Here is a 15,138-nt window from a genome sequence, read left to right on the forward strand (position 1 = left end):
TTGCTTGTCTGTAAAGGTTTTAATTTCTCCATCAAATCTGAATGAGATCCTTGCTGGGTAGAGTAATCTTGGTTGCAGGTTTTTCCCCTTCATCACTTTAAATATGTCCTGCCAGTCCCTTCTGGCTTGCAGAGTTTCTGCTGAAACATCAGCTGTTAACCTTATGGGGATTCCCTTTTGTGTTATTTCTTGTTTTTCCCTTGCTGCTTTTAATATGTTTTCTTTGTATTTAATTTTTGACAGTTTCATTAGTATGTGTCTTGGCATATTTCTCCTTGGATTTATCCTGTATGGGACTCTCTGTGCTTCCTGGACTTGATTAACTATTTCCTTTCCCATATTAGGGAAGATTTCAACTATAATCTCTTCAAATATTTTCTCAGTCCCTTTCTTTTTCTCTTCTTCTTCTGGAACCCCTATAATTCGAATGTTGATGCGTTTAGTATTGTCCCAGAAGTCTCTGAGACTGTCCTCAGCTCTTTTCATTCTTTTTTCTTTATTCTGCTCTGCAGTAGTTATTTCCACTATTTTATCTTCCAGGTCACTTATCCGTTCTTCTGCTTCAGTTATTCTGCTGTTGATCCATCTAGAGCATTTTTAATTTCATTTATTGTGTTCATCATTGCTTGTTTCATCTTTAGTTCTCTTAGGTACTGGTTAAATGTTTCTTGCATTTTGTCTATTCTATTTCCAAGATTTTGGATCATCTTTACTATCATTATGCTGAATTCTTTTTCAGGTAGACTGCCTATTTCCTCTTCATTTGTTAGGTTTGGTGTGTTTTTACTTTGCTCCTTCATCTGTTGTGTGTTTTTCTGTCTTCTCATTTTGCTTATCTTACTGTGTTTGGGGTCTTACTGTGTTGGGAACCTGCAGGCTGCAGGTTCGTAGTTCCCGTTGTTTTTGGTGTCTGTCCCCAGTGGCTAAGGTTGGTTCAGTGGGTTGTGTAGGCTTCCTGGTGGAGGGGACTAATGCCTTTGTTCTTGTGGATGAGGCTGGATCTTGTCTTTCTGGTGGGCAGGTCCACATCTTGTGGTGTGTTTTGGGGTGTCTGTGGACTTACTATGATTTTAGGCAGCTTCTCTGCTAATGGGTGGGGTTGTGTTCCTGTTTTGCTAGTTGTTTGGCATAGGTTTTCCAGCACTGTAGCTTGCTGGTCGTTGAGTGAAGCTGGGTGCTGGTGTTCAGATGGAGATATCTGGGAGATTTTCACCGTTTGATATTATGTGGAGCTGGGAGGTCTCTTGTGGACCAGTGTCCTGAAGTTGGCTTTCCCACCTCAGAGGCACAGCACTGACTCCTGGCTGCAGCACCAAGAGCCTTTCATCCACACCACTCAGAATAAAAGGGAGAAAAAGAAGAGCAAAAGAAAGAAAGAGAGAGAGAGAGAGAGGGAGGGAGGGAGGGAGGGAGGGAGAGAGAGAGAGTGAGAGAGAGAAAGAAAGAAGCGAGGGATGGAGGGAGGGAAGGAAAGAAAGAAAGAAAGAAAAGAAAAGAAAGATAAAATAACAAAGTTATTAAAATAAAAAATAATTATTAAGAAAAAAAAATTTTTTAATAAAGAAAAAAACAAAAAAAACGGACGGATAGAACCCTAGGACAAATGGTGGAAGCAAAGCTATACAGACAAAATCTCACACAGAAACATACACATACACACTCACAAAAAGAGGAAAAGGGGAAATAATAATATATCTTGCTCTCAAAGTCCACCTCCTTAATTTGGGAAGATTTGTTGTCTATTCATGTATTCCACAGATGCAGGGTACATCAAGTTGATTGTGGAGCTTTAATCCGCTGCTTCTGAGGCTGCTGGGAGAGATTTCCCTTTCTCTTCTTTGTTCTCACAGCTCCAGGGGCTCAATTTTGGATTTGGCCCCGTCTCTGCGTGTAAGTCGCCGGAGGGCGTCTGTTCTTCGCTCAGACAGGACGGGGTTAAAGGAGCAGCTGCTTCTGGGACTGTGGCTCACTCAGGCCGTGGGGAGGGAGGGGTACGGAGTGCGGGGCTAGCCTGCGGCGGCAGAGGCCATCGTGATGTTGCACCAGTCTGAGGCGCGCCGTGTGTTTTCCCGGGGAAGTTGTCCCTGGATCCCGGGACCCTGGCAGTGGCGGGCTGCACAGGCTCCCCGGAAGGGGGTTATGGATAGTGACCTGTGCTCGCATACAGGCTTCCTGGTTTCGGCAGCAGCAGCCTTAGCGTCTCATGCCCGTCTCTGGGGTCCGTGATGTTAGCCGCGGCTCACACCCGTCTCTGAAGCTCCTTTAAGCAGAGCTCTTAATCCCCTCTCCTCCGCACCAGGAAACATAGAGGGAAGAAAAAGTCTCTTGCCTCTTCGGCAGGTCCAGACTTTTCCCGGACTCCCTCCCCGTGGTGCACTAACCCCCTGCAGGCAGTGTTCACGCCGCCAACCCCAGTCCTCTCCCTGCGCTCCGACCGAAGCCCGAGCCTCAGCTCCCAGCCCTGCCCGCCCCGGCTGGTGAGCAGACAAGCCTCTCGGTCTGGTGAGCGCCGGTCGGCACCGATCCTCTGTGCGGGAATCTCTCCGCTTTGCCCCCCGCACCCCTGTTGCTGTGCTCTCCTCCTTGGCTCCGAAGCTTTCCCCCTCCGCCACCCGCAGTGTCCGCCCGCGATGGGGCTTCCTAGTGTGTGGAACCTTTCCTCCTTCACAGCTCCCTCCCACTGGTGCAGGTCCCGTCCCTATCATTTTGTCTTTGTTTATTCTTTTTTCTTTTGCCCTTTCCAGGTACATGGGGACTTTCTTGCCTTTTGGGACGTCTGAGGACTTCTGCCAGCGTTCAGTAGGTGTTCTGTAGGAGTTGTTCCTCGTGTAGATGTATTTCTTGTGTATCTGTGGGGAGGAAGGTGATCTCCGCGTCTTACTCTTCCGCCATCTTCTCCTCATACCCACTTCTCATAATTTAGATGCATAATTTGTTTTACTTCTTAGTGAACGCTCTCAAATTTCTTTGTTTCACCTTATAGATTATTTCTGATCTCATCCCAGTTTTTCATGATTTCATTTGAAATCAGATTCATCCTTTAGTTTACCATCTCTCCCATCCTTCTTAATACCATCAATAGATGAATAAGCTTACTTTTATCATTCAATTCCTTGATGAAAATACAAAGCAGATATTCTGACAGTTTGCCTGTGTTTCATTAGTCTTCTGTTCTGATTTCTATCATTTAAAATAATTTTGGGGTGAACTCAGCAGTTGACTGCATATCATGAAATGTCTAAACAGGGTTATGATAGGTTTCCATTGGTGAGTAACCACAATGATATTAATGGTAACAGCCAACACTATGGAGTACTTGCTACAGGCCATAATCTCCTTACAGTAACACCTGAGGCAGGTGGTGTCAGTGTGCCTCTTCTGCAGATGAGGATGATGAGGTGTAAGAGAGCACACAGCTAGGCTGCTGTGGACTCAGATGGCAGTTCCAGTCTACACCCTTACTTCACTACACTGGACTAGCCTACTAATAAACTATCGATAGCTTGATATGAATTATGGCATCTTCACTCAATAGTGGGGTTTAAAGTTTCTTTTTCATTAAATTACTGTTATTTGTTGCAACAGAGGACACTTTGCTGAGTTGCTGAGTTACTGGCAGTTTGTTGGTAAAGACAAAAGCGCGATGGCAGCAGAATACTTTGATTCATTGAAGCAGTATGAGAAAAACTGTGAAGGCGAGGAGAGCATGATTTGCTTAGCTGACCTTTATGAAACCCTGGGGCGATTTCTCAAGGATCTAGGCCTTCTCAGTCAGGTAACTTCAACAGGGAGTTAGAGACTGTGTGGGTTTTCATGTTTACTCTTCTCTCCTTCCTAGGAGTTAATGCAGCTTTTATTTGTTGTGCTAATCAGATCTTACAGCATTTCACTCACTTTAATTGGCCTTTAACCTTTTTCTTCCCCCAGGCTGTGGTGCCTTTGCAGAGGTCTCTAGAAATTCGAGAAACAGCTTTAGATCCAGATCACCCACAAGTAGCTCAGTCCCTCCACCAACTAGCAAGTGTGTACGTGCAGTGGAAGAAGTTTGGCAATGCTGAACAACTATATAAACAGGCATTGGAAATCTCAGAAAATGCCTATGGTGCGGACCATCCACATATTGCTCGCGAACTTGAAGCACTTGCAACTTTGTACCAGAAACAAAATAAGTAAGATTTCAATTGGTAATTCTCTGGTTTTATGACAGGGAGTTACAGTTCTTAATGTACTTATGTGGGAGGCTTTGTTTTGTGGCTGTGTATTTTTCCATATCCCATATTTTCCTTATCCTATATTCTTTCGAATCCACCATGTTCAAATATTATTCTTGGTCTGGGGGGTGAACAGAATATTAGAACTACAAGATTCATCTCTATTTCAAGATGTGCAAAGGATAGAGCATGGACTTTGGAGTCATATAGTTAGGTTTGAAACCGGGCTTCTTCGCTAACTCTGTAATATTGAGTGTACTACTAATACAGGGGGCAGCAAACTGTTGCCCACATGCCAAGTCCAGAAGGTCCCCTGTTTGGGACGTAGAGTTGTAGTGTAACACAGCCACATTTTTTTCATTTACATGTTGTCTGTGGTCGCTTCCATGCTTCAACAGCAGTTTTGTATTTGCAACAGAGACCACGGGACCCACAAAGCCTGAAATGTTTACTATCTAGCCTTTTACAGAAGAAGTTTGCTGATCCCTAGTATAATAATCCCTCCGAATGATATCTCTTCCTCTATGTGAAATCATTTGTTTTGCTCAGTCAGAAATGATACATATTGGAATTTTTTCTTTTAACTTCTAGAAGTATTGTTTCACACAGATTTTGTGTGATTTTCACATTTCTATTTGACAAAAAAATAACCTGTGTGGAAGCTGATATAGCAAACTAAAGTTTTGGATTTTCATTTAGTTAGATCACCCTTTAGAGATTCAAAATGAGTTTAATCAGTTAAAAACAGTTAAATGTCAGCTACTTGGAGGACTAGATTTATTTTGTTAGATTTTGTTTTCTGAAAGTTTTTGTTAAAGATTTTTAATTCCATATGACTATCACTTCTAGAAATAATCCTGTATTTAATTAGCCAAAAAAACTTTACACTGGTGGTTTCATTTCACTGAAGTATGACACTTTGGACATATGTTTCTTTCGTTTGACTTTTTTTTTTTTTTTTAAGATATGAACAAGCTGAACATTTTAGAAAAAAATCTTTTAAAATTCGTCAGAAAGCTACAAGGAGAAAAGGCAACTTGGTAATGCAGATTTCTTCTGTGTTGTGTTTTGAACAAAAAGGAATTAGAACATCTCTGAATATCATAATGTAGATGCATAAACCTCACATATTTAAGAACTTTAGATTTTAAAGTGACTTCTACGGAAGTACTGATTAACATTTTCTTATTTATAATACATGTTTAAATATTAGTATCACTGAGAAGTACAAATTAGTAGACTTTTAAAAAGTGGAACTATGTATTGTGGTAATCATTTTACACTACATACATATCATCATGTTTTACACTTTAAACTTACACAATGTTATATGTCAATTATATCAATAAATCTGGGGATTTTTTTTAATTTTTAAAAAGTAGAACTATTCAGTTAATTTAAAGTTAATTAAGATTTTAGAAGATGGACTTAAAAGCTGTATCAATTCTTTAAAGGGTTGGAAAACAGAATAAAAAAAATTTAGTAAACACTTTATGTTAGATTCAAATGCCAAGAAATTATTACCCTTGAGTGCAAAAAATTTTTCATTTATCTAAGCTGCTAGTAAGATCTAAATATAGCATATTTGTTTGTTTTAACTTAAAATGCTATGTGCAATTTTTTAAATTGAAATATATTTGACATCTAACATTGTGTAAATTTAAGATGTACAACATGCTTATCTGATGCATTTATATATTGTAATATGATTATTACCATAGCGTTAGCTAACACCTCTATCACATCACATAATTATCATTTCTTTTTTGTGGTGGGAATAATTAAAATCTAGTCTCTTAGCAAGTTTGATGATTTTAATACAGTATTTTTGCTTGTATTCGCTATGCTGTACATTTGAGCTCCAGGACTTATTTGTCTTCTAGTTGCAAGTGCTATTTGCAATTTTAAGTACCCGATATTTAAATGTTTAGTAATAGGGTTAATAAATATATGCATGTTAATTGTTTCCTAATCTTTTTGAAGCACTTTGGGATTCAGTTCATTTTGCTAAAATAATCTCATAATTATTTTCACAAAATAGTTTTTTAATGAATTTAAGAATGTGATGCTACATGGAAGTATATATATTTTCATAAATCATTAGATTAATTCAGTATGATATTTAAAGTAATTGTAATCTACTTTAAAGGGAAAAAAAAGGAGAAAGGATTTTTTCAGAACCCTAGTATATTGCTTCAGAATCAAAGATTGCACTTACTTGGTGATTGTTGTGAATTTCTTGTGTTTGCTGCAGTATGGATTTGCCCTTTTACGTAGACGGGCCCTACAGTTAGAAGAGCTCACGTTAGGTAAGGATACACCTGACAATGCTCGGACCCTCAATGAACTGGGTGTGCTCTACTATCTTCAGAACAACCTGGAGTGAGTACCTTGGTGTTAATAATGAAAACAGGTATCCATTTTGTCTCTTAGATACAAAGCTGTTTTACATTAATATCAAGCTAAGCTGGAAAAAATTGATAGAAACCATGCCGAATTTCATGTATGGTATGTTATGAACATGGCCACACTTAACAAGGACCATGACATTTTCTCTACTGTTTCCTTTCACATTGTTTCTTTAGTAACTAAAAAGTTATTCTCTAGCTTCCCTAGTATGTTTTATATGTTTATGAAAAGTGAGTTTGTGTAGATATTGTACATAAGATCTCACATAAGAACAAACTTGGGACTAAAGAATGTAGATGGCTGCTAGTTTTATTCTTCAGTTTATTTGAGCATAAAGACTCACAAAGGCATTAATATGTATGACAAAGAGGTGTTTTTGGACTTCTTTGTATGTCAGAAAAATATAACAAATTTGACACTTTGGATACCAGAAAAACACAACAATATTTAGCCCACTTCACAAAGGGTTCTTTAATTAAAAATTATTTAGTACTACAAAGGGAGAAAGAAAGAATACCAAAATGTTTTGAGTTTGGCCTAGTAATTTTTAAAGATAAAAAAATTTGTTTTGGAAACTATTTATGGGTTTGTCTTTTAGAAATGAAGTGGAGAATTGAGACAATCGTCCAGATACTTTAGGCTTTCACACTATCAGGAAAGCATTTTTAGTTTTTGGAAAAGGGCAGGAAGAGATGAGGGGGTGGGAAAGAGGGGGAGAGGATTTTGAGCTGAATCCTTCATTTTAACTATCTTGGATTTAAGAATAAAAGTGCTTCAGTTCTCCACCTAACTATGGCTAGGGATTCTCACTTCTAGAGAATAAATTGTTTAAACCATTTGTGGCTTTTGTTCATAGAACAGCTGACCAGTTTCTGAAGCGTTCCTTGGAGATGAGGGAGCGAGTTCTAGGACCAGATCACCCTGACTGTGCCCAGTCTTTGAATAATCTGGCGGCTCTATGCAATGAAAAGAAACAGTATGATAAAGCAGAAGAACTTTATGAAAGAGCCTTAGACATTCGGAGACGAGCATTAGCTCCTGATCACCCTTCTTTGGCTTATACAGTGAAGCATCTTGCAGTCTTGTATAAGAAAATGGTAAGTAATCCTTGGCATGCCTACATGTGTTTTATAATATACCAATTAAGCCATAATTGCTATTAGCAAAATAATTTATCTTCTGATGGATAGACTATTCCTATGAGCTTTTAAATCATAGTGATTTAATTTTTAAACAAGTAGCTGAGTAGAACATTTAAAATATTACTTCATCAAAGAGACACAAACAGATGGAGAGATAAACCATGTACTTGGATGGGAAGAATCAATATTGTGAAAATGACTATACTATCCAAAGCAATCTACAGATTCAATGCAATCCCTATCAAATTACCAATGGCATTTTTCACAGAATTAGAACAAAAAATTTTACAATTTGTATGGAGACACAAAGGACCCCGAATAACCAAAGCAATCTTGAGAAAGAAAACCAGAGCTGGAGAAATAAGACTCCCTGACTTCAGACTATACTACAAAGCTACAGTAATCAGGACAGTATGATACTGGCACAAAAACAGACATATAGATCAATGGAACAGAATAGAAAACCCAGAGATAAACACACACACCTACGGTCACCTAATCTATGACAAAGGAGGCAAGAATATACAATGGAGAAAAGACAGCCTCTTCAATAAGTGGTGCTGGGAAAACTGGACAGCTACATGCAAAAGAATGAAATTAGAACACTCCCTTACACCATACACAAAAAGAAACTCAAAATAGATTAAACACCTAAATGTAAGGCCAGACACTATCAAACTCTTAGAGGAAAACATAGAACATTCTTTGACATAAATCGCAGCAAGATCTTTTATGATCCACCTCCTAGATTAATGAAAATAAAAACAAAAATAAGCAAATGGGACCTGATTAAACTTAAAAGCTTTTGCACAGCAAAGGAAACCTTAAAAAAACAAAAAGACAACCCTCAGAATGGGAGAAAATATTTGCAAACAAAGCAAATGACAAGGGATTAATCTCCAAAATACACAGATAGCTCATGCAGCTCAATAACAAAAAAACAAACAACCCAATCCAAAAATCGACAGAAGACCTAAATAGACATTTCTCCAAAGACATACAGATGGCCAACAAACACATGAAAAGATGCTCAACATCACTAAGTATTAGAGAAATGCATATCAAAACTACAATGAGGCATCACCTCACACAGGTCAGAATGGCCATCATCAAAAAATCTACAAACAACAAATGCTGGAGAGGGTATGGAGAAAAGGGAACCCTCTTGCACTGTTGGTGGGAATGTAAATTGATACAGCCACTATGGAGAACAGTATGGAGGTTCCTTAAAAAACTAAAAAGACAACTACCATATGACCCAGCAATCCCACTCCTGGGCATATCTCCAGAGCAAACCATAATTCAAAAGGAGGTATGCACCCCGATGTTCATTGCAACACTATACATTGCAGCACTATACTTTACAATAGCCAGGACACAGAAGTAACCTAAATGCCCATCGATAGAAGAATGGTAAAGAAGATGTGGTACATATATACAATGGAATATTACTCAGCCATAAAAAGGAATGAAATAGTGCCATTTGTAGAGATATGGATGGACCTAGAGATTGTCATACAGAGTGAAGTAAGTTGGAAAGAGAAAAATAAATATCGTATACTGCTTTTATGTGGAATCTAGAAAAATGGTACAGATGAACTTACTGGCAAAGCAGAAATAGAGGCACAGATGTAGAGAATAAACTTATGGTTACCAAGCGGGGAAGGGGAGGGTGGGACAAATTGGGAGATTGGGATTGACATATATACACTACTATGTATAAAATAGGTAACTAATGAGAACCTACTGTTTAGCAGCACAAGGAACCCTACTCAGTGATCTGTGGTGACCTAAATGGGAAGGAAGTCTAAAAAAGAGGGGATATATGTATAACTGATTCACTTTGCTGTACAGCAGAAATTAACACAACATTGTAAAGCAATTATACTCCAATAAAAATTAATTTTAAAAAATAAATAAAAATATTATTTCAGACTTAACTGGTTTAGTTTTTAAAAATACATTCTAAATACAAATGCATTTGTCAGCACTCTAATTAGAACTTATTCTTCTGTTACATTTCAGAAGTTCTAAAATTCAACCAGGATTAGGTTTGCTGTGTTAAGCTACCAGAAACATAACGAATCACCCAAATGTTAGGGCTGAAGGAGGAGTCTCTTGTAGCTGGTTAAATGACCATTTTAATTTCATTCTTTCTTTTCTTTGCTTGCAATTAAATGTAACCATTCTTTACCATAGGGTTCTAGCCTGAGTGATATTTGGAGTGTTTATAGCTGTTCTCAAAAAAAAAAAAAAAAAAAAAGAAAGAGAAGCAGAGAAGTCTGCTTTCATTTAGCACAGTTACAGAGTTAGATTGTATTTAGACTTTGTTTGTGGGAAACTTGCTGGTCCTCCTGGTACTGAAGTTGATGTCTTAGTATGAAGGATCCATAGTTGCTATTTCTGCCTAACTTTCAAGTAAAAAGGAAGAATAATCTGGAAAGGATTTGGTGGAAAACAAGTTCTTATTTTGATGCTATCTCTAAATTATGTACAGTAGCAAACATACTTTTTACTTCATCAGAAATAGTAATAATGGATGATCCTAAAGGACTTTCTGAGTTATCAAAGAAAATGTTTTCATATTCAGTGTAGCTGTACTTATATGTTCTATTTGATGTCAGTTGTCTATAAACTTAACCATTAAATTGGGAGGAAATGCTTCTGAACTTTTTTCCTCAAAATTACTTTTTCATAGAAAATTATATTTATGGAACAAGCTCTGATCAGAAAGTATTTATTGCTTTAATATTTTTGTTAGATTTCACTTTTGTTTTTTAGGGGAAACTTGACAAAGCTGTACCTTTGTATGAGCTGGCTGTTGAAATCCGGCAGAAATCCTTTGGCCCAAAGCACCCTAGTGTAGCTACTGCCTTGGTGAACTTAGCTGTTCTTTATAGCCAAATGGTAAGTTCCCACACTGTAATTCTTTATAAGTGAATGGTTTTAACGTATGAAATATAGGTAAACATGTATTAGATCTGGCACAGTAAAAATAATTAAAGGACATTTAGGTTATCTACTAATGTTCCCTTTAATACTTGAGAAATTATTGAAGTTATATTTGTAAGATAGTCCCTTCCTCTTAGTGTAAAACACTGAGTGTTTAGTTCATTGCATAGGCTTAGTTTTTTTAAATTCTGGAGACTCCCTACATCTCTATATCTAATATTGTTCTTAAGCTCTGTCATTTGCCTGTGATGAGTGAAAAACAGGTATGGTACCCTGTGGGCAAAAACAGGTTTGTGCTTATATAATTGGATTAATGTCATTGGCTACCAAGCCGAGTCTAAAACTGAAGTTTCTGACTTTTTATTATACTGCTTCTCCCATTATTATTCCTAAATTAATCTGTTTATCCACATCTTGTAGGAGGATATTAACTTTTTAAAAGTGCTTATTACCCAAGTAGGTCAGCTTAGTCTAGAATACCTTAATAGTAATTTCAGAAACGCAGTGTGTTCAAGTGACCATTGTTTCTTTTTTAATAAGAAAAAACACATTGAGGCCTTGCCGTTATATGAAAGAGCATTAAAGATTTATGAGGACAGCCTGGGTCGGATGCATCCTCGAGTTGGAGAAACATTAAAAAATTTAGCTGTGCTTAGGTAAGAATTTTTCACTTTCCTCATGCAGCCAAAACCCCTTTTAAAACATCTTTGATTCATCATAGAGCACCACAAAATATTTATTGCTGATATGCTTTTTCTTGTAGTGGGAGGGGTTGTTTGGGGTTGATCTATATACTTCAAGAGATACTGAAGTAATATCCAGAGTGGAATGAAGGTGACATGATCTGTTTTGTAGAGGAGTGTATCACGGCAAATAGAGAAGGACGGTTTACATTTGCAGCTAACTGGCTCTAGGGTAATCTGGGCAATTTGCTGTCCTCAAAGCTGATTTACCATTAAGTACATGTTGATTTTTGCATTATGTTTATCTCAGGATGCTAACTTCCCTTAGCAGTTTCACTGCATCCATTACAACATAGTCTTAATGGTGCCCCTATGAGACACTTAACAGCACAAGACAGAAAGGAGAAGAGTTTGGGTATTCTGTTTTATTGGTCTGCCTGAATGAATGCACTGGAAAAAATGAGCAATTATCAACAACTTGTTTTTCTGTATTCTATAATATCATCTAAAATTGTTAAAAGGTTATAATCTCATTTTGAGAATTTTTTTTGTCTCAAAGCTATGAAGAAGGGGATTTCGAAAAAGCTGCTGAACTATACAGAAGGGCAATGGAAATAAAAGAAGCAGAAACGTCTCTTTTGGGTGGAAAAGCTCCTTCCCGACATTCATCAAGTGGAGATACGGTTAGCTTAAAAACAACCCATTCTCCTAATGTTTTCCTTCATCAAGGACAAAGGTAATAGCAGCAACTACAATTCATTGCAAATGCAACTTAGGATAAAATAATTAAGAAACATTTGGAACATTAGAATTTAAAACTTATAAAAATAGTTTTTAAGAAAACTTATTTTTGTGTGATTTAACTGATATTTGTATGAAATTGTATTGGACTACATTGAAGTTTGAGTCATGATTGTTTTGATTTTAGTTCTTTAAAAGAATTAATTTTCCTATTGTGTGGGAACCAAGGATGTAGACACATTAGAATCCTAAGATGACATGAAGAGTTGATCATGGAGAGTAGACTGGTCTCTGTTCTACAAGAGCTGGCAAAGCAGCCAAGACAAGCGGTTCAAGAATTCCGTGATTCTTCTCCTCTCTCAAGTTACTTTAGCCTCATCATTCCTCATCTTGCTTTTCAGCAGCAGTCTGGCCCAGTTCTCTACCTCAAAGAAAAGTTTCAAGGAGTAAAGGGATAATGTTGACGGAAAGTATGAATTGTCTTCTGTAAAACGAACTAGTAATAGGAATCTCTGACTGCTACATTTTTTTTATTCTACCTTTTCATTCAGCAGATTGGGCCAAGCCCTCTGCTTTCCATGCTCTCTACACTGTATATTGTTTTTACTGTGTAGTATGTACCTGCACAATCTGAAGTCATTAATGCAGTAACAGGTCAAGCTCTTTGGCATTCTTTGACCTTTCCCAAAATATGGACATGACCTTCTTTCTTAAATGGCCTAAATCTATGTCTTCATTTATCTTAGACTCAAAGTAGTTGGCCATTTTATACTGAAAATTAAATATTTTTATAGATTTTATAAATATTGCCAATTTGGGATAATGTTTTGTACCATTTATGTATTTATATATAAATAAAATCTTCAATTTTAATACTTGTAAGATTCCAACATGTATTAATTGTAAAGGTGAAAGATGTAATAACCATATTTCACTGTTTTAGAATAAAAGTGGAATTTCAAGTTCTTTTTCCCACTCCAGTGTATATTGGGTTGGCCAAAAGTTTCGTTCGTTTTTTTCCGTAAGATGGATCTAATAGCACTTAGTTGTCTTTAACTTCATTCGTAACAATGTTGTTAAATTGTATGTGACAGCTATCATATCAGTGTGCATTTTAAAAAAGATTTATCAAAATTGGTGAATTTTTGTATAGCCATTTTAATATTGAAGATGGAAGAAAAAAGCAACATTTTCAGCACATTATGCTTTATTATTTCAAGAAAGGTAAAAACGCAACCAAAACGCAAAAAGGATTTGTGCAGTGTATGGAGAAGGTGCTGTGACTGTTTGAACGTGTCAAAGTAATTTGCAAAGTTTCATGCTGGAGATTTCTCGGTGGACTACGCTCCACGGTTGGGTAGACCAGTTGAAGTTGATAGGGATCAAATCGAGACATTAACTGAGAACAATCACATTATACCACGTGGGAGATAGCCGATATACTCAAAATATCCAAGTCAAGCACTGAAAATCATTTGCACCAGCTTGGTTATGTTAATTGCTTTGATGTTTAGGTTCCACATAAGTTAAGTGAAAAAAACCTTCCTGACCGTATTTTCGCATGTGATTCTCTACTTAAACGTAATGAAAACGTTCCATTTTTAAAACAAATTGTGACAAGCGATGAAAAGTGGATACTGTACAATAATGTGGAATGGAAGAGATTGTGGGGCAAGTGAAATGAACCACCACCAACCAAACCAAAGGCCAATTTTCATCCAAAGAAGGTGATGTTGTGTACATGGTGGGATTGGAAGGGAGTTCTCTATTATGAGCTCCTTCCAGAAAACCAAACAATTAATTCCAACAAGTACTGCTCCCAGTTAGACCAACTGAAAGCAGCACTCCATCAAAAGCGTCCAAAATTAGTCAACAGAAAACACATTATCTTCCATCAGAATAACGCAAGACTGCATGTTTCTTTGATGACCAGGCAAAAACTGTTATAGCTTGGCTGGGAAGTTCTGATTCACCCACCGTATTCGCCAGACGTTGCACCTTTGGATTTCCATTTATTTCAGTCTTTACAAAATTCTTGTAATGGAAAAAATTTCAATTCCCTGGAAGACTGTAGAAGGCACCTGGAATAGTTCTTTCCTCAAAAACATAAAAAGTTTTGGGAAGATGGAATTACGAAGTTGCCTGAAAAATGGCAGAAGGTAGTGGAACAAAAGGGTGAATACGTTCAATAAAGTTCTTGTTGAAAATGAAAAATGTGTCTTTTATTTATAATATAATAATACAAGAGGATTATATTTATATAATTAAGAAAAATGTTGAACATTACAAAAAAGACTAGAATGTTGTCAGTATTCACTGAGTAGTTTGCTCAACTTGAGCTTCAGTGACTCCGTAGGATTTTGGTTCATGTTCTCTAAGGCTTGGCTACTCAAGGTGGTCTGTGAACCAGGATCATCAGCGCCACATGAGAGCTAATTAATTCAGACAGCCTCTCCCCAGATTCATATGCACATATGTTTGAGAAACAGTGGTCTAATTCTAAGGCACGAGAGTGGTGACTTAAAAGAAATGAGGTAGGATCTTACAAAATGAGCATCATTCTTCCCCCTTCTGGGAGAAATTCAAGAGGGAAAAAAGAAGATAAATATAACCATAACACATCTTTCTGGTTATGGCCAGCTGTGAAAGGCACAAGTAATTGAATTCACAAATATACTAGCTGTGAAGGGCACAAAGTAATTGAATTCAAATATACCAGACATTGATTTTAGAATTAATCTTTTAGAGTTTAAAATTTGATTATTTAGTGGTATAAGAAATTTAACACACTATAAGTAATATATTAAATTTAAATGGCTTAAACTTTAGGAAATAATCTGAGATTAATATTTTAGAAGAATCCTGAAAAAAAGAAAAAATAGCAAAAGAATAATATGCATTTCTTTCTTTGTTCCTATAAAATTTGGACTTAAAAAATATACAAAAAGTGAAAACTTATATTATTCAAAGTGACTTTATGGTAAGTTTGTTGGGGGATGA

At 36.9% G+C, this 15,138-nt stretch overlaps 1 protein-coding gene across 3 annotated transcripts in view; it reads left to right on the plus strand.

Annotated features, from left to right (window-relative positions):
* Nucleotides 1–15,138, plus strand: part of NPHP3 (nephrocystin 3) — a 58,157-nt gene that overhangs the window by 37,418 nt on the left and 5,601 nt on the right. The window contains exons 20-28 of one of the 3 annotated variants that reach the window (XM_060149828.1): nucleotides 3,586–3,775; nucleotides 3,928–4,169; nucleotides 5,176–5,251; nucleotides 6,466–6,593; nucleotides 7,477–7,717; nucleotides 10,544–10,669; nucleotides 11,255–11,370; nucleotides 11,957–12,133; nucleotides 12,326–14,368. In XM_060149828.1, coding sequence (XP_060005811.1) covers nucleotides 3,586–3,775; nucleotides 3,928–4,169; nucleotides 5,176–5,251; nucleotides 6,466–6,593; nucleotides 7,477–7,717; nucleotides 10,544–10,669; nucleotides 11,255–11,370; nucleotides 11,957–12,133; nucleotides 12,326–12,395 — 1,366 coding nt within the window. In that variant the 3' untranslated portion in view covers nucleotides 12,396–14,368. Of the gene's footprint in view, nucleotides 1–3,585; nucleotides 3,776–3,927; nucleotides 4,170–5,175; nucleotides 5,252–6,465; nucleotides 6,594–7,476; nucleotides 7,718–10,543; nucleotides 10,670–11,254; nucleotides 11,371–11,956; nucleotides 14,369–15,138 lie in introns of those variants that run through there. The other 2 variants (XM_060149829.1, XM_060149830.1) reach the window with 2 other exon arrangements.

The sequence above is a fragment of the Lagenorhynchus albirostris genome, chromosome 5 (assembly GCF_949774975.1).
Source record: "Lagenorhynchus albirostris chromosome 5, mLagAlb1.1, whole genome shotgun sequence".
Classification (NCBI taxonomy): domain Eukaryota; kingdom Metazoa; phylum Chordata; class Mammalia; order Artiodactyla; family Delphinidae; genus Lagenorhynchus; species Lagenorhynchus albirostris.